A 27,403-nucleotide genomic window follows, 5' to 3' on the forward strand; every position below is an offset into this window, starting at 1 on the left:
TCTGGATGAATGCCATAATGATCAACTAATAAAACGTATATTTGATACACCAGCAACTGAGTGCCCTGGTCTATCTTCTACTATATGAACGGCAAAAATTACCACTGAGCACCAACCGCACAAAAAGAAGAGGTGTGCCGTTCAACTTCTTCTTGCACTATTAAACTACTTGTATTCACAATCTAATAATTCTGGAGCATCTATTCTTATGTTGTGCATTTCTTTTATTATTCCTGCTAGAAGTTATGAACGACTACTTACTAGGAGTTTGCAATGAAGGTCCAGATGGGTGTTAAACAATTGGAGGTTTTGTTCCTGCACAGTCTGACACTATCAAACCAGTGCCACCAGTGTCAGACTGTTCAGAGACATTCACCTCCTCACCCCCAACTGGTAATACCCATCTGGACCTTCATTGCAAACTGCTAGTAATTAATTCATAACTTCTAGCAGGAATAATAAAGGAATGCTACAAGATAGGGTTATAAGAATAGATGCTCCAGAATTATTATTACATGGGGAATACAAGTAGTTGGTAAAATAGACATGTCAGGAGAGGTGACGGGTCCTCTTTGATCCATGTAACATTACTGGGGCATGGTGAACCATAGAAAATCAGAGCCCCAATCACCATGAAACTAGGTAATAAAGAATGACACAATGACCTTTTAGTTACCAAGTTTATTTAGTATGGAATGTAATACACAGGTAAATCACATTATACTGCTGTGGTTCTCAGTTCATCTGCTGGCCATCGAGCACTAAGGGCATGGTTAGGCAAAGGTCGTTTTGTTCCAGCCCACATTACTTGGATTCAAGTCCACAAAATTGAAGTAAACCCTGTAAAAGAAGAGACTGACAGTTCAAATACCCACAAAATGAAAAGTAGCCAAAACAACTAAAAGTACCCCATCCGCAACTAAAAATCTATGGCTGAGGCATGGGGAGATATAAGGGGCACAATGCAAGATTTTGAGGAATTCCAGCAGACAGCATACTTGCACTGCACAGCAAACAATTCTAATGATACAATTCAACTCAAATCCCCCTTGAATTTCCTGCCAAACCATAGGTGGATGCTGAAGTCTGCTGCTGCATGGATATGGGCGACTATGCATTGTCTATTAGATGCAGTAGGAATCTGGAGAGGTTACTAGCCAACTAGCACTACTCAATAGGCAACCCATAGAAAAAAGTAGTGTGCTCTGCATTAAAAATGTTTTCCTATTCACGACCTATCCTCAGGATAGGTCATCAATATCAGGTCGGCGGGTGTCCGACACCCCCACCGATCAGCTGTCTGAGGATACGGCGTGCGCATGAGCCGTCTCACTTCTCTCTGTCCGATAGACGTACAGCAGCAGACATGAAGAGAGAAGGGAGACGGCACATGCACACAGAGCGCGCAGTGTGCTCAAAAAGCTGATCGGCAGGGGTGCCGGTTGTCAGACCCTGAGGATAGGTCATCAATATTAAAAGCTCGGAGAACCTCTTTACCCCAGCACCTTTACTATAGTGACCGCACTATGCTATATGCTAAGAACCCTCGTATGGCTTCAGACATCAGCAATTTATTTTATGCTCAGTTGTTGCTGAATCCAATAAAGATGCTTTTTTAATCCTCTCGAATGCTACACATTTTGCTGTGGTAAGGTTGGGTTCACATCACGTTTTTGCCATCTGTTTAATAGATACATTGTAATAAATAAAATAAAAAAGGATACAAAAGCGCAGCACACCACGCTTTTGTATCCTGCAGTCCATTAAAAAAAAAAATTATATGTTAACGTATACTTTTTTTTTTTTTTACAATGGAACTCTATGGTGAACAGCTCCCACTGTTTGGCATGCAGCTGAGGCATCCATTAACGTATACGTTTTTTCTATACAATAAACGGATGGCAAAAACGTGAAGTGAACCCAGCCTTAGAAGTGTTGAGATGAAAGTGCCAATCGCCTAGGGTAGATACCCAACAGTTGCCATTTGGAAAACAGGTAAAATATGACTTAGGCCTCTTTTTGGCCCTTGTCCAATCCGGAGCTCCCATAGAGAATGAATGGAGCGGCAGTGCACATGCACGATTGCTGCTCTATCAGAACGGGACCCATATTCTCATGATCTGTGGGGGTCACAGCAGTCTGACCCCCCCACTGGTCAGCTAGTTATCCGCTATCCTGTGAATGGGGGGGGGGGGGGGGCGCTGTAAAACACTCAACAGGCAAGAACCAATGATTCCCTATGGGAATGGTTCTCACCTGAGCGTTTTACAGCGCGTACGTGAGCTTCTTTGGGGCGTCTTGTCGTGCGTTCCTGTACATAGACTTCAGCAGGAACGCACAACAATGGGCGTTTGCTTGTCTGTATGCGCGATTGCAAACGCCTGTACAATCGCGCATACAGAGCGCTCCATCGCGAACGCTCAGGTCTGAACCCAGCCTCATAGAGGATACCCCAATGATGTCCTAAAACCAGCAGATCGGACTGCATTATCAGCAAAGCGGTCCGATCTCCTGGTGCCCAAGGTCAAAGAAGAGACGGAGAAGATCCGCCTCATCGCAACGTTAGATGAGGCATCAGGACAGATCAGCGATATCCCTCGCAAGCACTGGCCCGTCCTATTGATGGACTCCAAAATTAGGGAGACAGTCTTCAGTTATCCACAGATCTCTTTTAGGAAAGGCAGTATCCTCAAAGACCTGCTTGTCCATAGCCACTACACCCCAACCACTAAAGGGGCGACATGGTTGGACCGCAAGATCAATGGCTGTTATAGGTGCAGTGGCTTTGTGGCCTGCAAGATATTACAAAGCAGTAATACCTTTTTCAGTTCAAACCTACAGAAGTCCTTTACCAAAGATTTTATTAATTGCCGCACACAGGGTGTGATCTACAAGATCACATGCGTGTGCGGACTTGAATATATAGGAAAGACTAAAAGAGAGCTGCGCAGACGTCTTGGGGAGCATTTGGGTGACATCACGAAAGAGCGTGATACACCAGTGGCCCGGCACGTGAAAGACAACCACGGCGGGGACCCCAGCTGTATTAGAGCTATAGGCATCGACAAAATCCCACCACCTACACGTGGCGGGGATTGGGACCATCTCCTACTACAGCGGGAAGCACGCTGGAGTTTTTAACTTGATACAGTATCCCCTAGAGCAAGCATGGCCAACCTGAGGCTCTCCAGCTGTTGCAAAACTACAATTCCCAGCATGCTCAGACTGCCTACCGCTATCAGCCTGCAGCAGGGCATGGTGGGAGTTGTAGTTTTACAACAGCTGGAGAGCCACAGGTTGGCCATGCCTGCCCTAGAGGTTTGAATGAACAGCTTCATTTCGGCTGTTTCCTGTAGTGTCTGCCCTAATAATGAACCCCTCTCCATACTTTGGTAGAATGGATTCTACCTCTTATGGTGCCCACCATTCCCTTTTTGGGTCTCTCTTCTAGCCACAGTTAAGAAATTAAAATATTAAACCACCACAAATACCATTCTGCATTTACTATATACCCATATCAGGGTTTTTTGGGTGTACATTGTATGGACATATATCCCGATGCCCATCGATGTACACCCATACGGTGCTTATATATCAACGCCCGTATGCACGGACTACATATGCATCTATATTGTGTCCGTTTCATGCTTAATATTGGTCCACAGTATGCATCTGGTGGAAAGTCCCCCCATGCTTATATTTGTATACACTGTGGAACCTTCCCTCATGCTATCGATACTAGCATGAGAACTGTGATGCCCGGCGAGAATAGCAGTGCATCCTCAAGTTGTAGCATATATATCGGAGGCGATGCGCCTGCGCGGTGCCCTACTTTCACTATTGGCCACTGGCACACTTAGCACTGCTCCAAGTACGCTACACTTCGGGTCCTGGCAGACTGCTCTGCGCATGCGCCGCATCCACATCTCGCAATGACTGACGTCGCTGCATTGCACGTTGCGCACATATGCCGATGCAATGCTTTAAAAGAAAGGCGGGCTCCTGCAGAAAAAACAGGTAACATCAATGCCTGCGGCCTCAACCCGTGTACCGCAATGAAGGGAGGGGGTGCTTCATCTGTCCCCTTTTTTCTTTCCCTGTATGCTGTGCACTCTACTCTATCTAGGAGCCATTGCTCCTAGTGGTTTTTGTACCTACTGGCGACTACTACTCCCAGCAATTGCTTGGCGGTGAACATAGTCTCCAGCAAGTGAACCATACTTTTTGGCCCATTCTATATATTCCCGATGAGAGGACAGTTTCTGCCTCAGAAACGTGCATGTTGGGATCTTTTCAGGGCTAAATAGGGAATGCAATTCCAGGGTTAGGTTCCGGACGGGGGCTCAATTAGCGGCATACCACGTGGTTAGACCAACAGGACTATTGTAGGTTCCCGAGGGTAGTCTAGGGATAGAAAGGAACATCCTCCTGTGATCCCTTCATATCGTACCGACTTTCTGCTGTCAAACTGGACCACCCTAACCAGAAACATCAGAGAACCCACCATCTGTAGGGTAGGACACTGGGTTTTCAATGGTGCCGCCGTGCACCTTGTGATATGGGTGTAGCTGTGCATGTTTGTTGCACAGTTTCTTCTTACACCTAATCATTGTATGCTTTCTGTTGTATGTCGTTGTGCATTATGTAAACACTGCTAAATATCTTTGTCTGCATCATTGCCTGAATTGTGCACATAAGGTGTCAGTATACACTGACTGTTACTACCTTGTTTCTGTGCACCTTAGGTACTAGTGCATAGCTCTTGTTACCTTCTAGTGTCCGACACTGACTATATAAGTGTGGACACAGCTGTTACTGTTTCCAAAAAGACTCCCCTCGATTGTGGGGCAGTGGAAAAAACTGTATTGTGTATTCAGCTTTTAGTTATTTTGAGGGATATATCTCATTTATTTTATATTGTATCAAAAGTAAAAGTTAAGTCTTAAATAATCCAGATCACTATTCACTACTTCCTATGAATCATGTGAGTGATCATTTGCGAACATCATTTTTTCTAATTTTCAAATAAAGGAATGACACAACATTGAGCCATAAGAATAGATGCCCCAGAATAGTTATTACATGGGGAATGCATGAAGCTATTAAAACAGGCATGTCAGGAGCGGTGAGAGGTCCTCTTTAATGTCAGTATACCTGGTCATCTAGAGCAGTGAATGGGGTTAAGGTCTGTGAATGGGGCTGGGCCACAATACCAAGCAGCACAGCCGATGTACAATGTAGGCACTGTGCTTGGGAGAGAAACCAGGAGCCAGCTGCACTCACACGGTCCCCGGGAATTTTATAATGATGACCTATCCTGTCAAGTGATCAAAGGGAAAAAAAATAAAAAAATATAAACCCCCCCCCCCCAAATGGCACCAATAGAAACGTCGACTATTCCCGCCAGTAATTTGCCTCTACATAAGATGATCAGCAGAAAAAAAAAAACATATATATGACTTTCAGAAAACAGCCACACAAAAACATGAAAAAAAAAAAAAAAAGAAAGAAGAAAGCTTTTATTGTGTAAAACTGAAACAAATTAAATTAAAAAAAATGACATATTTGCTATTGCCACCTTTGTAACAACTGGCTCTATAAAAATATCACATGATCTATCCTGTCAGGTGAACACAGTAAAAAACAAAAATAAAAGGCGGTGCTATTTTTTGTTTCCTCGCACAATATCAAGCAATCCAAATACCCCAAAATAATACCAATGAAACTGTGACATTATCCTCCTTATCCTGTAGTTTCCAAAATGGGGTCACTTTTTGGGAGTTTCCACTGTAGGGGTGCATCAGGGGTTCTTTAAATGCGACATGGTACCTGAAAATTATGTGAAATCTGCCCTCCAAAATCCATGTGTTGCTCCTTCCCTTCTATGCCCTGCCATATGTTCATACAGCAGTTTACGACCACATATGGGGAGTTTTGGTAAACTGCAGATCCAGGGTAAAAAATACTGAGTTTTGTTTGGCTGTTGAAGAGGTTGCCCGGGCTTTTTAATATTGATGACCTATCCTCAGGATAGGTCATCAATATCAGATCGGCAAGTGTTTGACACCTGGCACTCCCGCCGATCAGCTGTATGAGGACCATAGACAGCAGCAGCCGACAGGAAGAGAGAAGGCACCTGCACACTGCGAGCGCTGTCTCCTCTTACAGCTGATCGGTGGGGGTGCCGACTATCGAACCCCCAACAAACTGATATTGATGACCTATCCTGAGTAAAAGCCCAGACAACACCTTTAACCCTTTCTGCCTTACAGGAAAAAATTTATTATAATGGAAAATCTGAAGAAAAAAATAAAATTTCTTCTGCATTTCCCTTAACGTTTGTGGAACACCTAAAGGGTTAACAAAGTTTTCTAAAATCATATGAATAATTTTGGGGGCGTGGTTCCTAAAATAGGGACATTTATGGGAGGTTTCGTGTCTATTATGTAAGCCCCAAAAAATGACTTCATCACTGAATTGGTTAAGTGTTTTTTGGAAAATTGTATTAAATTTATAAAATTGCATCCAAGTTTTTAATCCATCTAACATCCCAAAAAAAATAAAAATAAAAAATAAAAAAAAATGGCATTTACAAAATGATGCCAACATAAAATAGACATATGGGGAATGTAAAGCAATAACTATTTTTGAGCTATCACTATCTGTCTTAAAAGCAGAGACATTCAAATTTTGAAGAATGCAGTGAAATATAGCGGCTCAAATTTACCACCAACATGAAGTACGATGTTTTGCGGGAAAACAAATCTCAGAATGGCTTGGATAAGGCTACTTTCACAGCTGCATTCGGTTTCCGTTTTTGAGATCCGGCAGAGGATCTTAAAACCGGACCAAAATGGCAAGTGGCATCTCTTTTTAGTTTCTCTATGCATTAAAATTCTAAGTGAGCTGGAAGGCTGACTGATGTTCCATATCGAACTAAGTGCTTGTACAAAAGGTAGAAAACATGGTGTTACCAACTAACATTCTGTATTTATGGAGATATATATATATATATATATATATATATATATTATATATACACATATACATATACACACACAGTTCTAGATAATATATAAAGAACCTCAGTTATACCTGTTAGCAGAGATATGCAATTGCTTGGACAAAATATCACTCAGCAGAGTAGTGTAATTTTTGTTTTGTGGACCTCCAATCTTGCCAATGCTCTTCAGGCTGCAGAGGGCACAGGGTTCTGTGGTGCCCCCAAAGCTCATCATCTGATCGGGCATGATGTGCACAGCGATGTACTGTTAACACAAAAAGCACAGTAACTTAGAGAAAAGAAAGAAAACTAATACATTACAAAACACAGGCATATACGATAGACTGTGAATCAGAAAGCTGGTGGAGAAGCGTGTACGGGCCGTGTACGGCCTCATCAACTAGTAATAAAAATATATTTATTCTGATTACTTAAAGGGGTTATCTCACTTCAGAAAATTGCATTTATAATGTAGAGGAAGTTAATACAAGCCACTTACTAATGTATTGTAATTGTCCATATTGCCTCCTTTGCTGGCTGGATTCATTTTTCCATGGTAACAACCACGTGCAATGCAATCCATCAGTGGTGGTTGTGCTTGCACACTATATGAAAAAGCATCAGCCTCTCTGGTGGCCGGGACCGTGGGAGCGCACATAGGCTGGTGCTTTTTCCTAAGTTGTGCAAGCACTAGGGTTGTTGCGATACCAACATTTTTATTCGGTTTCGATAACATAAAAAAGTATTGCGATATTCGATACCATGCGAAAAAAATAGAACATCAAAAAAAGCCGTGTGCATTCCGCATTTTCTGGAACGTCCGGCCCATAATCGAACAGTCCTGTCCTATTTTTTGGGGGGGACAAGGAGACAAAAAAAAAATTAGCCAATCGCGCGGTTATTATTTTATTTTTTATATTTTAATAGTTTGGACTTTTCAGATGTGGCGACATGTAATATGTTTATTTATAATAAATATATATATATATATATATATATATATATATATATATATATATGCAAAAAACGGAACAGCACCTCCTGAGACTAATCGCAGGTGCAAGCTACCCGTCAATAATACAGCAAACAAATAAAGTAGCAGCACACCACTAAATGCACTAAGATTGAGTATACAGGTGAATATGTGAACAGGGTCAAATACATGACTCCAATATTATTATTATTATTATTATTATTTACTGCAAATGCAGTAAAGAAGCTATTAGCGCATATTATTGATCAAAAATATGTCGGGCCCACCTACCCGGCGACAAGGTTGCTTCTTATCAGGTGGGACCTACTCTAACATGGAGGGTCCAGCTCCATTTTCACTCTGATTTAAAAACACCAAGGGCTGGGGGATTAATAATAATAATAATATTGGAGTCATGTATTTGACCCTGTTCACATATTCACCTGTATACTCAGTCTTAGTGCATTTAGTGGTGTGCTGCTACTTTATTTGTTTGCTGTATTATTGCCGGGTAGCTTGCACCTGCGATTAGTCTCAGGAGGTGCTGTTCCGTTTTTTGCTTATATGTATATTATAGAGGACTAGGCATCCTCTTTGGAACTTAGCACTCCTCGCCCATCCCCCAGCCCTTGGTGTTTTTAAATCAGAGTGAAAATGGAGCTGGACCCTCCATGTTAGAGTAGGTCCCACCTGATAAGAAGCAACCTTGTCGCCGGGTAGGTGGGCCCGACATATTTTTGATCAATAATATGCGCTAATAGCTTCTTTACTGCATTTGCAGTAAATAATAATAATAATAATATTGGAGTCATGTATTTGACCCTGTTCACATATTCACCTGTATACTCAGTCTTAGTGCATTTAGTGGTGTGCTGCTACTTTATTTGTTTGCTATATATATATATATATAAAAAATTGGGAAACGGGGCGATTTATACTTAATATTTTGGTGTTTTTTTTATTTAATAACTATTTCCCCACCTTAGGGACTAGAACCTGGGATCTTTTCATCCCTTGTCCTATTCGCCCTGATAGAGCTCTATTAGGGTGAATAGGACTTCACACTCTCCCTGCTGCCCTGTGCATAGTACAAAACAGCAGCAGGGAGCCGACTATGGCAGCCAGGGCTTCCGTAGCGTCCTGGCTGCCATGGTAACTGATCGGAGCCCCAGGATTACACTGCTGGGGATCCGATCACAACTGCCACTGTACCACCAATAAAGAGGAGGGGAGAGGGAACCCGGTGGCCGCTGCCACCAATGATTTTAATACTGGGGGGTGCACTGTGTCACCAATGATAAAAAAACTTTAATACAGATACTGGAGGTGGGTGCTGGACTCTATGATAGGGCACTGCGATCAGTGGCAGTTAACCCCTCAGGTGCAGGCCATGTGATTCTGCCGCCGGCACCTGCCTCCTGTATTAAAGGTTAATTATCATTGGTGGCCAGGCCCGGTACCTGCTATGCTGGCGGCATGACTCTGGGGCTCAGACTGATGCTGGGGAGGACACAAAATACTCAGGAGGAAGAGGCTGCCGTTCGCAGAGCTCACTGGCTCAGACGGTGCAGCAGTTTATTACCTCCCCTATCCCGCTTCCTGCTTTAATTAGTCACACATTCATTGGTGGCAGTGGTGCGGGCAGCTTCAGAGCCCGCTCAGCAGCGGCCGCATCATTAGAGGGAGGGATTCCCTCCCTCCTTCCTTCTCCACTGTCTGGATGGAGAGAACATAGCACAAGCCAAGCGCGGCACACGCCATGTTCTCTTATAAGAGGAGATACTAGACTGCGTATCGAAAAAATGTATATCCTGGTACCGAATCGATACTGGCATATCGATTGGGTATTGAAATTTCGATACCCGAAACAACCCTAGCAAGCACGACCACCACTGATGGATTGCAGGGTGGTCATAACCATGGAAACAAGCAGTGTATAATGTGATGGGAAAATGAATCCAGCCAGCAAAGGGGGCAATATGGACAATCACATTACATTAGTAAGTGCCTTGTATTAACTTTCTCTACATGATGGAGACAACCCTTTTAAAGGGGTATTCTCATCTGAGACAATGGGGGCATATTGCTAGGATAGGACTGTCTGATAGGTACAGGTCCCAGCACTGGAGCCCCGAAAGTGGTGGAGGGCACACTGCGCATGCACAGCCACCCTCCATTCAGTTCTACGGCTTGGCTATTTCCGTCGGGCCCATAGAAGTGAACGAGAGCGGTGGCCGGTCATGAGTGGTGTGCTCCCATTCACTTCTATGAGGAGAGCACTTGGTGGTGGCCAGACCTGGGATCCTCCAGCCAGCGCTTTGGGGGCTCTGTTCTATATATAGGTGCGGGTCATAGCAGTGGGACCCGCACCTATAAGACAATTGGGGCATATCCTAGCGATATGCCCCCATTGTCTGAGATGAGACAACCCCTTTAAAGAGTAACTAAACTTTTCTACAAAATTCCTTTAATATGTTCTAAATTGCCTAAAAGTTTACTTTATTAATCAGAAATACAGTTTTTCTGCTCAAATAGGCACCCAAAGTCCTGGGTGTCTATGGCATCTTAAGTCATTATTCTAGTAGACACTGATTATGTCAGCACTGTACAGATTTCACAGGGGGCGTGCTCCTGCCTTTGCCCCTTCAAACTTGTTTAAACCCTGGCATAGCACCAGTACCCTGCTCAGCAAAATGTGTAGCAATGTGCTGGAGAGAGCCTTGAGCTGAGCAGAGCTAAATCCTGGCATAGCATATCTCTACAGGGCCTAGCCAAGTTTAAAGGGGTTCTGCACTTTCATTTAACTGATGATCTATCCTCTGGATAGATCATCAGCTTCTGATCGGCCGGGGTCCGACACCCGGGACCCCCGCCGATCAGCTGTTTGAGAAGGCAGCGGCGCTCCAGCAGCGCCGCGGCCTTCTCACTGTTTACACTGACGTCACGACTTGTATCAACTAGAGTGGGCGCGGCTAAGCTCCATTCAAGTGAACAGAGCTTAGCCGCGCCCACTCTAGTTGATACAAGTCGTGACATCAGTGGGCGGGCGGCCCGGCGGTAAACAGTGAGAAGGCCGCGGCGCTGCTGGAGCGCCGCTGCCTTCTCAAACAGCTGATCGGTGGGGGTCCCGGGTGTCGGACCCCGGCCGATCAGAAGCTGATGATCTATCCAGAGGATAGATCATCAGTTAAATGAAAGTGAAGAACCCCTTTAAGGGGGGCACAGGCAGGAGCACGCCCCCGTGAAATCTGTATGTTATATATATATATATATAAAAATAATATATGAATATAATTAAGATGTGATGCAGACTTTGGGTGCCTATTTGAGCAGGAAAACTGTATTTCTGATTAATAAAGCATATTACAAAAAAAACATTTTAAGGGTACTTTCACACTAGCGGTTTTCTTTTCCGGCATAGAGTTCCGTCACAGGGGCTCTATACCGGAAAAGAACTGATCAGGTATATCCCCATGCATTCTGAATGGAGAGCAATCCGTTCAGGATGCATCAGGATGTCTTCAGTTCAGTCATTTTGACTAATCAGGCAAAAGAGAAAACCGCAGCATGCTACGGTTTTATCTCCGGCCAAAAAAACGGAATACATGCCTGAATGCCGGCATTTTTCCCCATAGGAATGTATTAGTGCCGGATCCTGCATTCAATATACCGGAATGCCGGCCTGCGCAGACTGGTTAAAATTTGAAAAAAATTAATAAATACAAGACGGATCCGTCTGTCCACATGACAAGCAGAGAGACAGATCCGTTCTTGCAATGCATTTGTCAGACGGATCCGCATCCGTCTCACAAATTCTTTCAGTCACATCCAAAAAGTGTGAAGGTAGCCTTAGTCGATTTAAAATATTTTAAAGGAAAGTTGTAGATTACTCTTTGGTTTACCTCAACCGCAGACACTTGGGGGGCTACTGTCATCTACATCAGACTGGCATCAACAGGATCTGCTACCAATAATCTAACGTACATTCAGCATAGGTCTCTCACTCATTTTATGACGCCGCCTCTGGGCAAAGGGGCCTCCACCCACCAAAATTCTCCCCTATATTTACATACACTTTGATATCCCTGTGCACATCAATAACCAGTTCACGGACATAAATCTCACTGTGGTTACTCTGGCATTGCACATTTTCCTAATTCCACTGCCCCCAATGTCCCTCCCCCCCCTCTCTCGGTGTGTAGGTTCTCTTACTACAAATCCAAAAGCTTTATCCTGACTTCTATATAATACATGCGGAGAATAACACGTGTTCACACTACAGCGGTCTCATGTCTCCACACTCGAGGGGCGTCTGAAAAATAGAAAAGTTCTAGCAGCATCAGCGGAGCGGACCCCAATTGTAAGGGGAAATGCACACGTTCAGGATTTATGTGCAGGCAATCCGCACTGAAATCTGAAAAACCGCATACAATCCTGATCGTGTGCCTGTAACCTAGAGGTACTTCGTTTAACAAGATGTGTGTATGGATAGATAGATAGATAGATAGAGAGAGAGCGATAGATAGAGCTATATCTCTCTATCTGGTCCTCTCTGTATATACTAATCAAATACTGACTGCAGCGCAGCCTGCTTTTAAAGTTAACTATTTACACGCTAGAAATACCTAATGCACTAAATGGCACAGCTATGTGGTTGCCGTTACAAAAGGGGCAGGTTTACTACAAGCCTGGTACCGTGAACATGGCAGCCATGCCAGGGCACTGCCCCTCTGGATGCAGGAGCGCCCCGCCACTACACCTGCCCTCAGTCCGCGCACCTCAGAAGGCTTGCCTGTCGCCTTAGCCAGTTGCTCAGTCAGGCTGCAGAGGAGATTTTCAGGGATGGCATCCCGGGCCACGTTGGTAAAGAGCTCAAAAGTGGGCATGGTGTCTCCGAGTAGAGCGTAGGAGCAGCTATGGCAGCAGGCCGATACAGAACACGTGTGCCCAGCAAACCCTGCCTTACAAAGGGGACAGCCAATCCGCAGCAGCTCCCCCCCCCCCTGCTGGGAGAAGCGGGGTATTACATCCCTGTTCTGATGCAGCAGGCCCGTGACAGCGCAGCATGAGTACGTTTGTGCGCATGTCCGGTAATCAGGCTCGGTCTGTGTCCTTATCATCACCTCAGGGCACCTCAGGAATGGGCCACACCTACAGAGAGTGCCTTATGATCAGAAAGAGCAGGGTGGAGAATACTTTGTGATTATGGGTGCTACATATCTATATATGGGATCTGTAAGAAACAACTAGCTCATAAAAAAAAATGGTATAGTATTTAAAGGGGTTGTTCATCTTCTGGTTATTAAAGCAGACACCTTCTCGTAGCCAGACCTGAGGAGGGAAGCACCTACCTGTTCACCGCCGCTTGCTCCTTTCTGCTTCACCCCCAGTGACAATGTCACCCCCGCGTCACGTCAATTGGCCATGGTACACAAGGGGGGCCAATCACCACTGTGGTCAGTCATTGTATGTTCACATGATTAACATGTTGGTGATCGCCAATTTGTCTTTTTATGGTCAAAATGGTGACCTTAAAAGACGGCTCCCCATATGGCTACACCGACAGAAAAATGAGCAAGTTACAGCTCTTGGAATGCGACAATGATTGCTTGGTCATTAAAGGGGTTTTCCGATACTTTACTACTGATGACCTATTCTGTGGATGGATCATCAGTATCTGAAAAGAATAGTGCCGCCACATGTCAGATTGCCCAAACTGTTAACATATGAAAGTATTTTTCCTGTTACGACATTTACCGTCCTCACGGCCAATGGCCGCTGCTGCATCTCCGCTCACCTACTATTGGTTGCCCCCTCCCTTCGCCGCATTTTTTGATCCGTGCGACGAGGAGATGCAGCCACGGCCGTGCGGGCATCAGGAGTGACACGGGTGCCGGGGAGCGGAGAAAGTATAACTAGTATGAGGGGCCTGGGCATTTTGGAGGGCATTATAGGGGTTGGATAACAGAGTACAGCATTCTAATGTATGGGCTCAGGCGATGCGAAAGTGAATTATCACTGAAGTCTCATGATATTTTGGTGAATAACTTCGGCCATTAATTTTTTTAACTTTAAAACCATTCAAAAACATGTATCCAAAGTCGGCTTCTGAACCAGCTGGTACCTCGGTATCAAAACCGACTTTGGATCCATGTTTTAAAATGGTTTTAAAGTTGAAAAATCAAATCCCGAAGTTATTCACCGAAGTCCCACAAGACTTTGGTGATAACTCACTTTCGCCTCGCAGGAGCCAATACATTTGAATGCTGTATGGAGATGGATCTCTGTACATCATTCAAAAGAAGCTTTGCACAAATCAACTTGGGATCTAAGATCCGAAGCGTGATTCGCTAAACACTACCCGCTGCCCCTGGGCAGAAACATTGCTGATCACATGATCACCTGTGTTTGTCCTGCAAGCCTGGGGCCGCAAAACATGAACACTGATGGATTGCAGGGTGGTTGTAACCATGGAAACAAGCACTGTGTAATGCAATGGAAAAATGAATCCCGCCAGCAAAAGTAGCAATATGGATAATAATAATACATTAGTAAGTGACTTGTATTAACTATGTCTACGCAATAGAGGCCACTTGCTGAAGTGACACAACCCCTCCACTACAGCCAGGTGGTCAGGAGCAGGAGTGAGATAAAGGCATTGGTATACCGTATGGATGAGACATCTCTAACCAGTAGAAACACACATTACAGTGGCTCAAAGGACAAACCAGTGTGATTGTTAAACCTGCTGATAGGCGAGGATTCCACAATATCATATTAGAGTAAATTAGAACCCCTGTTGAAACAATCTGTGGAACAGGGGGTCATTTCCAAGAAAGTGGGTGAGAAACGTAATCCTGTTAACACTCAAAACTGTTTTGGTATTTGAATTTCCTTCACAAAATACATGTCCCTTGTTGAACGTCCAGGTCAACCTATAGTCTCAGGACTCAATTCAGTCACTGAGCCTCTGTCTCGGTACCTGGATGGGTTCCTGAGACCGCTATTGGATGGCATACCATCATGGTGGATACTAAAGATTTACTGAATTCCTTGGGGTCCTTTACATAGAGGAAAGAGTTTACGTTAGATACTATTGATGTAGAAGTCTGTATACCTGGATCTCACAAGATTTGAGTATACAAAGGATTAGACATTTGGGACCCTACAGACAGGGAGGAAATATGCAAGCAATTTATTTGTGATGCACTAGGGTTTGTTTTATCTAACAACGCATTTCAATTTGGTAATAAATGGTATCGTCAGCGGTCAGGGGCAGCAATGAGGATGCGGTTTTGAAGGAGATTACCATTTATACCATTAATAATCCATTTCTGAGTCATTTGAAACTATTTCTGGGGTATATTGATGACATCCTCAAGTGGGATGGTAAGAAATCTACATTTGCTGTATTTATTAATTACATTAATCGTAATCAATATAACATGAAATTTATGGCATGCTGGGGAGAATACAGAGCTGAATGTCTGGATGTATTGATTTAGAGGTGAGCTTTTAACTAGTGACTTTAGGAAGCTATCTGGAATTTCTCTGTGGAGTGACCTGGAGTGAACTGTTAAACAGTTAATGCTATAATATGTTATGGTTCACTTCTGAAGTTTTTAGGATGTTCACTGAGATGCTAACCATACACTTTCAATGGGATAAATGGCAAATGTGACAAGCTGAAGCAAGATAAAAGAATCCTTCACCAGGTAGACACCATCCCTGTGAATGAAATCTTCCAGAAAAGAAACTTTGATAAGAACCAACCTCTGAGGGAAAGAAGAATTGACATATTCCAGAAGGTTGAAGGCTGCATGTGGTAAGGGTTAATTGGTTCTGGCACCTGCCACACTCCTGAGATGGACTGGCCATCCATTGTAGAACTGTAGCGCCCCCCCCCCCCTTAAGAAAGCTGACTGCAAAACGCACATCGGGATAACAAGCCGGTGGTCTGCTGCTGCATTGTTATTAATCCTATATGGGTCTGTGTATCGTTTTCTGTTTCAATTTAGGTAGTTATTTTTACTTACTTTAGGAGTCCTCCAGTCACCACTTTGGCCTGCTCCGTTCTCGATATAGACAATCTATCTGACAATGGGGGAATATCCTAGCAATATTCACCTATTGTCGCAGATGAGACAACCCCTTTAACTACATTCCCTGGGATTCTTGAATTTTATTTGGACTTGATACACTTAGATAACAGTTCTTGGACAATAACAATCTCTTTTGCAGCATAATGACCATTGATCTTTGTTGGTTTTAATATCTTTTTTAAGATTGTGATGCCCATTTTTTATATTATTTATTCTAAGTTCTAATAAAGATTACTTTGTGGTATATATTTCGACTTGTTATTCATTTGTTATTATTTAAAGGGGTTGTCCAGCCATTTATACTGATGACCTATCGTCACACAAACAGGGAATAAACAAACAGACACAATAAGAGTAGTTGTACGGTACCAGGCTCAAAAGCCAGTCAGTCAATGATGTACCTAGAATGCCAGAAGCAAATGAGAGAGACAGAAGTAAAAAGCCAGGAGAGAAATTCAGGGCTAAATCGCCAGAAGCCAGAAAACATAGTCACAATACCAGATCCAGAAGTCACAGCCAAAGTAAACGCAATACCACCAAGGAACAGCAGGGGGAGCCAGAGGAACAGGAACTCACTGGCACCTGCCTCCACAGGAGCCAGACTAAGGCTCCATTCACACGTCCGTTTAATGGGTCTGCATCCGTTCCGCCAATTGCGGATTGGGTGCGGACCCATTTATTCTCTATGGGGACGGAATGGATGCGGAGAGCACATTATGTGCTCTCCGCATCTGCTTTTCTGGAGAGCATCGCCGCTCTTCCGGTCCGTGGCTCCCGAAAAAAATAGAACATGTTCTATTCTTGTCCGCAATTGCGGACAAGATTAGGCATTTTCGATTATGTTTAAACAATTTTTATTGAGTTTTAGATTTTAACATAACAATAAAGCATGTTATCGCCAGCAGGGAATTAATATATCATCAAAAGGCATATACACAAGTGCATTTTACAATACCACCTGGTGTATTAAATAGACCATACAGGGTAATCACAAAGTGCAAGTTAATAAACCTCGCTTCTAGGTTTCCAGTAAAGAATGTAAAGTGATTGCGGTAGGAGAGAAGATGAGTAAAGGAAGTGATTAAGATAGGAGAAGAAGGAGAAAGAATAGAGAGGGGGTGAAAGAGGGGGGAGAAAGAGGGGGGGAAAATGGGGGGGAATAAAGGGGTGACTGCCTGATGTAAGTGTCCCTCTATATCCCATAAGGAATTACTTAAGTGGAGAGCAATGTGGGAAGATTCGGAGAGGACTGAAATTCTAACCAGCTTGACCATACAGTATATTTAGAGCACTGATTATTAGCATTTGAGAAGATTTCTTCCATTCTAGCAATGTGTAGCATTTCTTGGTACCATTCCCTCGAGGTAGGTATATCTGTCGTACGCCAGTGCCTGGGTATTACCGATCTTGCTGCTGTGATGAAGAATCTTAGACTCTTTTTCTGGGATGCAATGTAGCCCGGCAGGATGGAGAGGAGAGCCACTTGGGGGGGAGTTATGAGTAGTCTTTGGTTTAACCATGTCATATCCCCACCAAACATGTAACATTGTGTCTATCTCTTTATTACATCTCCAACAGATCTCAGGGACTGTGGGAAATATTCTGTGTGGTCTGGCTGGGTACTGTAGGGATTTGCTCTGGTAGGCAGGGTAAGCGGACGCAATACAGAGGCAAGACCACGGTTGAAAAAACAAAAGTCCAGTGTTTATTCACACAGAAAAGGCAGAAAAGAAAAAAGTCCTGGTGTTAGTTCACACAGCAAGAGCTCCCAAAAATAACATAAATCACCTGGCAGACCACAGCAGGCTTTAGGGTGCTTGACTCCCAGCAGGCAGCTCTCATGCAGCTCCCAAAAACACAGAGCTCCCACATCCCCACTGTCACTTGGGGGAACATACCACACCCAGCTGAGCTGCTGGCTGGGTTTTTAAACCCCAGACCAAAACCTGGCCTGGACGTGGGGAACAGCCATCCTCATTGGCTGCTTCCAATAAGAACTGGCCCGGATTGGCTTTACAGCCACACTAAGTAAAACAGTGCCAGCCAGCACTAGCTGCCGCTGACACACAAAATTACCGTTTCTTATCTCACCGAGGCCAGGAACCTCGGTGACACGTACCTTCCGTCAATGATGAACCCTTGCGCCCTCCTACATATCTCCCCCCTTTGTTCAACCCTGAGGGGGTGAACACACGCCAGACAGTGTACCCGGGACAGGGTATCTGCATTTCCCTGTAACCTGCCTGCCCTATGTTCCACGGAGAATTTAAAGTTCTGTAGAGACAAGAACCACCTGGTGACCTGAGCATTCCTCTCTTTGGCCTGGCTCATCCACTTGAGAGGGGAGTGGTCGGTCACCAGACGGAACTTTCTCCCCAACAGATAATATCGGAGAGACTCGAGTGCCCACTTGATGGCCAGGCACTCACTCTCCACTATACTGTACCGGGTCTCCGCTGGAGTAAGCTTACGGCTGAAGAAGACAACGGGATGCTCCTCCCCGTTGATTTCCTCAGACAGTACTGCACCGAGACCTACTTCGGAGGCATCGGTCTGTACCACAAATTCCCTCTTGAAGTCGGGCATCACCAAAACCGGGGACCCACACAGGGCCGACTTCAAAGCGGAGAAAGCCTGGTCATTCCAGCAGACTATCACGGACTTCCATCCCTTTAAGAGCCCTGTCAATGGAGTCGCTAAAGTGGCAAAATGGGGGACAAACCTCATATAATAGCCCACCATTCCCAGGAACGACTTTACTTGTCTAGAGGTGGCAGGTCGGGCCAATTCCGTATCGCCTCTATTTTGTTTACTTGGGGTTTGATGACTCCGCGCCCAATGGTATTTAGTGTCCTCTAACCCTATTGCACATTTCTTTGGGTTAGCTGTTAGTCCCGCCTTTCGAACGGAGTCCACTACGGCCTGTACTTGGGGCAGGTGACTTTCCCAGTCGGTACTTTGAATGATAATATCGTCCAGGTAAGCCGAGGTGTACCGCCGATGTGGACGAAGTACAATATCCATTAGCCGCTGAAAAGTGGCAGGGGCGCCATGCAGGCCAAATGGTAATACCTTATATTGGTACAGCCCCTCTGGTGTGATGAAGGCAGTTTTCTCTTTGGCAGCCTCCGTCAGGGGTACCTGCCAGTACCCTTTGGTGGGGTCCAAAACAGAAAAATACCTAGCTTGGCCTAGCGTCTCAATTAGTTAATCTACCCGAGGCATGGGATATGCATCGAATTTAGATATTTCGTTCAACTTTCTAAAATCGTTACAAAATCGTAACGTCCCAATCAAGACTATAGGACTGGCCCACTCACTTTTAGATTCCTCAAGGACGTCTAGCTGCAGCATGATCTGCACTTCCTCCGAGATGGCTTTTCGCCGAGCCTCGGGCTCCCGGTATGGCTTTAACCGGACTTTGGCCTGAAGCTTAGTGACAATGTCATGTTGGATTATGGAAGTGCGTCCAGGGATGTCCGAGAACACATCCGTGTTCCGACTAACAAACTCCCTGGTCAGCAATGTTTATTGTGGCAACCGCTGCCTTTGCATCAGACAGAAGAGCCAGAACCTCTTGCCCTAGAAAGCCCGGCCGCGGGCTGTCTTCTGTACAGGTTTGCCTATCCTTCCAAGGTTTTAGTAAATTAACATGGTAAAACTGCTCCGGCTTTCGCCTCCCCGGCTGGTGTACCTTGTAATATGCGTCTCCAATTCTTTCACGTACCTCGTAGGGAACCTGGCTAAGAACTTACTGTCCACGGTCGGCACCAGAACCAAAACCCGAGCACCCGGGTTAAATATCCGGACCCGGGCCTGCCGATTATAGATCCGACTCTGGGCTCGCTGAGCGGCCTCCATATGCTCCATGACAAGAGGCAAAATGCTCTCTATCCGCTGTTGCATCTTGGTAACATACTCAAGGACTCTTTTATGCTGAGTGGGTTGTTATTCCCACGCCTCTTTGGCTACGTCCAACAAACCACGAGGATGTCTGCCATATAGCAATTCGAGGGGCGAAAACCCAGTAGAGGTCCTGTCACCACCAGACATCTGAGAAGCTCTGACATACGTCCTTCAGAACCTCCTCCTTGAGGTTCCTTTTGTTTTGCTTTCCTTTTCTCATCTCGTTAGCCTCTCTCAGCTGTCATGTAGTTGTACTGATTGCATCCCTTTAAATCCCTTCCCATACTGCATCACTTTGCGGTTTATACAACTTCCTGGAGTGTATGCATGCTGGATGCTACTACTGAGTCTTCTACAGATACGTTTTGTTCATTCATTTGTGTTTTCCTGTTTGCTGGATCCCAGGTGACCCTGACTCCCTCAGTATCAAGTGTAGGGAGCCGGTGGTTGTGTCCCCTCACTATTATAGGGTGTTCAGGTGTTATACAGTCGAGGTACGAGGATATGCGATCATCTACCATTGAGATTTTTGCATAGGCTGAGCAGTTAGGGAGAGAGCCAGGTCTGTTGCAGGGCTCTCCCTTTTGTTCCTTAGTTTTGGATCCAGTCAGTCGGATCTTCATTTTGTGTCTTCTAGTTTTCTATACACCTTCCGTGACATTATAAACCGCCAAAACCGTCTCAAGCATGGATCCGGTTTCACTTTTGACTGAACACATGCAGGGTCTTTCATTGGAGGTAGCAGATCTCCGTAAGACTGTTTCTCAGTTTCAGGTGACCGGTTCAGCTTGCGTTCATGGAGTTTGTTCTGAGCCTAAGATCTCGCTCCCGGATACGTTCTCCGGGGGTAGTGAGAATTTTGTTCGTTTTAGAGAGGCTTGCAAACTCCATTTTCGCCTACTTCCCCATTCCTCTGGTGATGAGGAGCAGAGGGTGGGGATCATCATCTCGCTGCTCAGGGATAACGCTCAGTCCTGGGCCTTTTCGCTGCCGGTGGGGGCACGGCCCCTCTGTTCAGTGGATGAATTTTTTTTAGCCCTGGGTCAGATATATGATGATCCGGATCGTATTGCTCTGGCTGAGTCTAGACTACGTCTTTTATGCCAGGGTAAACAGTCCGCAGAGATATACTGTTCAGAATTTCGGAGATGGGCAGCTGATACTGGTTGGAATGATGCTGCACTCCGAAGTCAATTTTGCCATGGTCTTTCAGAGGGATTGAAAGATGCATTTGCCTTTCATGAGAGACCTACCTCCTTGGACTCTGCCATGTCTCGGGCCTGTTCGTATTGACAGGCGTCTTAGAGAGAGAGGAGAGATCACTCCTTCCTGTCATACTCAGTCCAAGGACAGTGCGGCGGTCTCATTCAGTGCACAGGGGTCTCAGTCGCTCTCAATCCCTTCTGAGCAGGGCCCATGCAGCTGGGTTTGCTTGCCTCTGACAATAGAAGATTCAGCTCTCATAGGAAGGTTTGTTTCTGTTGTGGAGGTATAAATCATTTGGCAAATGTTTGTCCCTCTAGGAGATTCAGGCAGTTTTTTGAGAGTAATAAAGAAACAAAAAGAAAAAAATCCTCTAAAGACGTTCCATCTGTTACTATTGGCAAGGTTGATGCGGAAATTGAAGGTTTTCCGTTTGCTTGTAGTTCCCGTTTTGTCCTACCTGCCAGGGTGGCGCTAGAGAGCAAGAACATTTTTTGTGAGATTTTTGTAGATAGTGGAGCAGCTGTCAATCTCATTGATAATCAATTTGCTATAACTCATGGTTTCCAGGTATGCACTTTGGGAAAGGATATACCTGTTTTTGCTATTGATTCCGTTCCACTTTCTCAGAAATCGTTAAAGGGCATAGTTCACAATATCCGTTTGATTGTGAGTGATACTCATGTTGAGGATGTGTCATGTTTCGTCCTAAGCGGGTTGCCTACTCCTCTAGTGTTGGGGCTACCCTGGCTCACTAAACATAACCCCACCATTGATTGGCAAGCGAGGCAAATAAATGGTTGGAGTGACTTTTGCAGAGAGAATTGCCTCACGACATCTGTTTCATGAGGTTTCTACTAAGACTGTACCATCTTTTCTCTCTGAATTTTCGGATGTGTTTTCTGAGAGTGGTGTTCAGGAATTGCCCCCTCACAGGGAGTACGATTGCCCTATTAATCTCACCCCAGGCGCCAAGCTGCCTAAATCTCGTTTATACAATCTCTCCCAACCTGAAAGGGTCGCTATGCGTGCTTATATCTCTGAGAGTCTGAGAAAGGGACACATACGACCCTCGAAGTCACCTGTTGCCGCTGTTTTTTTCTTTGTTAAGAAAAAAGATGGTTCTTTAAGACCATGTCTGGATTTCAGGGAGCTGAACAGTATCACAATTCGTGACCCTTATCCGCTTCCTCTGATCCCAGACCTGTTTAACCAGATTGTTGGGGCTAAAGTTTTTTCCAAGTTGGATCTAAGAGGGGCATACAACCTGGTCAGGGTCAGAGAAGGAGACAAATGGAAGACGGCCTTCAATACCCCTGAGGGCCATTTTGAGAATTTGGTTATGCCTTTTGGTTTGATGAATGCTCCAGCCGTCTTTCAGCATTTTGTGAACAGCATTTTTTTTATCATTTAATGGGGAAATTTGTATTAGTGTATCTAGATGACATTTAGATTTTTTCTCCTGATTTCAAAACTCATAAGGAACACTTACGTCAGGTCTTGCTCATCCTGCGGGAGAATAAATTGTACGCTAAACTGGAAAAATGTGTGTTTGCGGTTCCAGAAATTAAATTTCTGGGGTTTCTTCTCTCCGCTTCTGGTTTTCGCATGGACCCCGAGAAGGTCCGCGCTGTGCTTGAGTGGGAGCTTCCTGAGAATCAGAAGGCGCTGATGCGTTTTTTGGGTTTTGCCAATTATTACAGGAAGTTTATTTTGAATTATTCCTCTGTTGTTAAACCACTCACTGATATGACCTAGAAAGGGGGTAGATTTTTCCTCCTGGTCGGTAGAGGCGCATAAGGCCTTTTCTAATATCAAGGAGAGTTTTGCTTCCGCTCCCATCTTGGTACAACCTGATATTTCTCTACCCTTCATAGTTGAGGTTAATGCTTCTGAGGTGGGTGTGGGTGCGGTCTTGTCTCAGGGTCCCTCTCCTGCCAAATGGCGACCGTGTGCCTTTTTCTCGAAGAAACTCTCCTCCACAGAGAGAAATTACGATGTGGGAGATAGGGAGTTGTTTGCCATCAAGTTAGCTTTTGAGGAATGGCGCCATTGGCTAGAGGGAGCCAGACACCCTATTACCGTGTTTACTGACCATAAGAATCTGGCCTACTTGGAGTCAGCCAAGCGTCTGAACCCGAGACAGGCAAGATGATCTTTGTTCTTTTCAAGGTTTAATTTTGTTGTCAAGTTCCGCCCTGGGGTTAAGAATGTGAAGGTGGATGCCCTGTCACGTTGTTTTCCGGGAGGTGGGAATTTTGAAGACCCGGGTCCCATTTTGGCTGAAGGTGTGGTGGTCTCTGCTCTTTATCCTGAATTGGAGGCAGAGGTTCAGGTAGCCCAGTCAGAGGCTCCTGATCTTTGTCCTCCTGGGAGGTTGTTTGTGCCTCTCGCTTTAAGACACAAGATTTTTAAGGAGCACCACGATACTGTCCTTGCTGGGCACCCGGGGGCAAGAGCCACAGTGGATCTCATCGCTCGGAGATTCTGGTGGCCGGCGCTTCGTAAGTCGGTTGAGGGTTTTGTGGCAGCCTGCGAGACCTGCGCTTGTGCCAAAGTCCTTCATTCACGGCCATCAGGTCCTCTCCTTCCGTTACCCATTCCTTCCCGTCCTTGGACACATCTGTCCATGGACTTCATAACGGACCTGCCTCGTTCCTCGGGGAAGACTGTGATTCTGGGGGTGGTGGACCGTTTTAGCAAAATGGTGCATTTCATTCCTTTTCCTGGCTTGCCCAATGCTAAGATGCTGGCGCAGGCATTTATTGATCACATTGTCAAATTGCATGGCATTCCTTCAGATATAGTCTCTGATAGGGGCACACTGTTTGTTTCTAGATTCTGGAAGGCTTTCTGTTCTCGCTTGGGGGTTCGGTTGTCATTCTCTTCTGCTTTCCACCCGCAGTCGAATGGTCAGACAGACCGCGTCAATCAGAATCTGGAGACATATCTGCGCTGTTTTGTGGCGGAGAATCAGGAGGATCGGTGTTCTTTTTTGTCCCTTGCTGAGTTTGCTTTAAATAACCGTCGTCAGGAGTCCTCTGATAAGTCACCATTTTTTGGTGCATATGGGTTTCATCCGCAGTTTGGGACATTCTCTGGAGAGGGGTCTTCTGGTTTACCTGATGAGGACAGATTCTCCTCGTCTTTGTCATCTATTTGGCAAAAGATTCAGGATAATCTAAAGAGCATGAGTGAGAGATATAAGCGTGTGGCGGATAAGAGACGTGTGTCTGGTCCGGAGCTGAATGTTGGTGATCTGGTGTGGTTGTCTACTAAGAATATCAAATTGAAGGTTCCCTTCTGGAAGTTGGGTCCTAAGTTTATTGGGCCTTACAAAATCTTGTCCGTCATCAATCCTGTTGCCTACCGTCTTGATCTTCCTCAGACTTGGAAGATCCATAATGTTTTCCATAAGTCCTTATTAAAACCTTCAGTCCAACCCATTGTACCCTCGTCTTTGCCTCCTCCTCCGATTGTGGTTGATGGTAATCTTGAATTTCAGGTCTCTAGGATTGTGGATTCTCGTGTTGTCCGCAGTTCTCTCCAGTACCTCGTTCATTGGGAGGGTTATGGTCCTGAGGAGAGGATGTGGGTCCCAGTGACGGACATTAAGGCCACTCGTCTCATCAGGGCTTTCCATAGGTCCCATCCTGAGAAGGTGGGCTCTGAGTGTCCGGAGTCCACTCATAGAAGGAGGGGTACTGTCACCACCAGACATCTGAGAAGCTCTGACAGACGTCCTTCAGAACCTCCTCCTTGTGGTTCCTTTTGTTTTGCTTTCCTTTTCTCATCTCGTTAGCCTCTCTCAGCTGTCATGTAGTTGCACTGATTGCATCCCTTTAAATCCCTTCCCATACTGCATCACTTTGCGGTTTATACAACTTCCTGGAGTGTATGCATGCTGGATGCTTTCAACCAGTCCGTCCATTTGTGGATGGTACACAGACGTCTGTAACTGTGTAATACGCAGTAACTTCCAGAGTTCCCTCATGACCTTGGACATAAAAGGGGTCCCCTGGTCAGTCAGGACCTCTTTAGGTTACCCCACTCGGGAGGACATTTCCATTAGCTCTCTGGCTATAAGTCTCGCCGATGTATGTCGCAGTGGCACTGCCTCCGGGTACCGAGTGGCGTAATCAAGGACAACCAAGATGTGTTGATGTCCCCTAGCGGACTTCGGTACTGGGCCTACTAGGTCAATAGCGATTCGCTCAAACGGCACCTCGATGATCGGGAGAGGCACCAAGGGACTGCGAAAAAGGTGCTGGGGGCTAGTTGCCTGACAGGTCGGGAAAGACTTACAGAACTCGTCTACCTCTTTAAACACACTGAGCCAGTAAAACCGTTGTAGTATCCGGTCCTGTGTTTTCTGCATTCCCTGATAACCCCCGAGAACATGCTGTTGGGCTAACTCTAACACAAGTTTGTGATAAGCTTGGGGCACCACCAACTGTTCAATAGATTCACCTCTCAGCTGATTTACCCGATACAACGTATCCTGATGAACCACAAAACGGGGGAACACCGACTCTGCCCCTGGTTGTTGTGGTTCACCATCTATTATTAGTACATTTTCCTGGGCCCGGGATAAGGTTGGATCCCGGCGTTGTGCAGTACCAAAATTATCTCCGGAGACATTAAAGGTCCGCCAGCTCAGGCCCCGACGCCAAGTCCTCCATGTCTCCCACAATTACACTTAGCGGGGTTGTTTCCCCCTCTTCCACCGAAGTGGCGGTCACCCCTACCGCTGGCCCTTTGGACTCAGGTTCCCAGGGTTCTGATCTCCCCCCTGAGCAGGGCCACTCTTCTAGGGTTACCCCTGTCACATGGGTATCAGTCACTCTCGTAGCCGGCAACAGTGCCGGGAAACCCGGGAAGTCTCTCCCTATTATAAGTTCATAGTGAAGGTTGGTTGCGACAGACACCTCGTAGGTCCACCTGCCAGAAACTGTGGACAGAGACACCATAGCAGTAGGGTAGTCTTTTAAGTCCCCATGTATACACATGACCCCTACTTTTCAGCCAGTATACTCAGCGGAACGTACCAGGGAAGCCCTTACCAGGGGCACCAGACTCCCCGAGTCCAACAGAGCCTCCGCTGGAGTGTCTCCCACCTCCACCTGGCACAGGTGGTTCAGAGACTCCAGAAAACCCACGGCACACAGTTTCCTGGCATACAATAATTGACGGAAGCCATAGTTCGTGTCCATGGGTTCCCCCTGCTGTGGACATTCCGCTCAAACATGGCCAGGCGCCCGACACCGCCAGCAGACCATTGGAGCGGGGTCCACAGGGGCCTAATCCCGGGCAGGTTTGGTGGGCACCAGTCGCGGGGTCCGGGGCGGAGGGACACGGGATTTGAGTGTCCCCCTCCCAAAAGAACCCCCCTGTAAGTTCCGGGTAGCCTTTATAGTGCTCCACCAGGTTGACCATCTCCAGCGCATTACCTGGAGAGACCTGACCAATCCATTGCTGGAGAGGGGGTGGCAGAGCCCTCCAGAACCTGTCTGCTAGCAACCGGTCCAGCATAGCAGTGGGGCTCAGCATGTCAGGTTGTAGCCACTTAAGGTTGAGCAGGTTATAATACTGGGATCTCACGGGTTCAGCCGAGTTGAACTCCCACTGATGCACCCGCTGGGCCCGAACCAGCACATTCACCCCCAGTTTTGCCAAAATCTCCCCCTTTACCTTTGGGTAGTCGGCTGCTTGATCGTCCGGTAAATCGAAGTACACACGCTGAGACTCTGATGCCAGGAAAGGAGCAATGACCTCAGCCCACTGCTCAGTGGGCAGCCTTTCCCTGGTGGCCACTTTCTCATACATCGCCAGGTATGTTTCGATGTCATCTGTGGGTGTCATCTTAGGGATCGCTGCACGAAATGCTGTCCGGGCATCGTGGATGCTTGGGGGTGTTCCTGCTGTTTGCAAAGCCATCACGTGTTGTAGCAGCAACCGTCATTTATGTACGTTGAATGCTAAATTTTTGGGGCCTGTAATCTAACTGGCCAACAGTAAAATTGTTATACGGTGACAGCCTAATATACCTCCAGCCACATTATCAATTGTTCTTTTCTGTACGGTGAATGAATAATTTTTGGGGCCTGTAGTCCACAGGCCTACTGTAAAATTGATATCCATTGACCGTCTAATATACCTCCGGCCACATAATCACTTGATCATTTATGTACGTTGAATGCATAATTTTTGGGGCCT

The 27,403-nt window shown here is 45.7% G+C and overlaps 1 protein-coding gene across 1 annotated transcript; it reads right to left on the reverse strand.

Moving 5' to 3' along the window:
• Positions 1-661: 661 nt before the first annotated feature.
• Positions 662-12,930, reverse strand: LOC122934308 (macrophage migration inhibitory factor-like). Its single transcript, XM_044289686.1, has 3 exons — positions 12,755-12,930; positions 7,096-7,268; positions 662-840 (listed from the first exon to the last, which is right to left on the reverse strand). The coding sequence occupies exons 1-3, from the start codon at positions 12,860-12,862 to the stop codon at positions 774-776; spliced, it is 348 nt and encodes a 115-aa protein (XP_044145621.1). The 5' UTR covers positions 12,863-12,930; the 3' UTR covers positions 662-773.
• Positions 12,931-27,403: the final 14,473 nt, after the last annotated feature.

This window comes from Bufo gargarizans, chromosome 1, assembly GCF_014858855.1.
Source record: "Bufo gargarizans isolate SCDJY-AF-19 chromosome 1, ASM1485885v1, whole genome shotgun sequence".
In the NCBI taxonomy this organism is placed as follows: Eukaryota; Metazoa; Chordata; class Amphibia; order Anura; family Bufonidae; genus Bufo; species Bufo gargarizans.

Bases quoted from the DNA above. Each gene is read 5' to 3' on its own strand.
- LOC122934308 (XM_044289686.1), bottom strand. From the start codon at position 12,862: ATGCCCACTTTTGAGCTCTTTACCAACGTGGCCCGGGATGCCATCCCT. The intron at 7,269-12,754 runs GTGCGCGGACTG...TTGTGTTAACAG, and splicing joins CGACAGGCAAGCCTTCTGAG to TACATCGCTGTGCACATCAT. The intron at 841-7,095 runs GTATAACTGAGG...CTTCTTTTACAG, and splicing joins TTGCATATCTCTGCTAACAG to GGTTTACTTCAATTTTGTGG.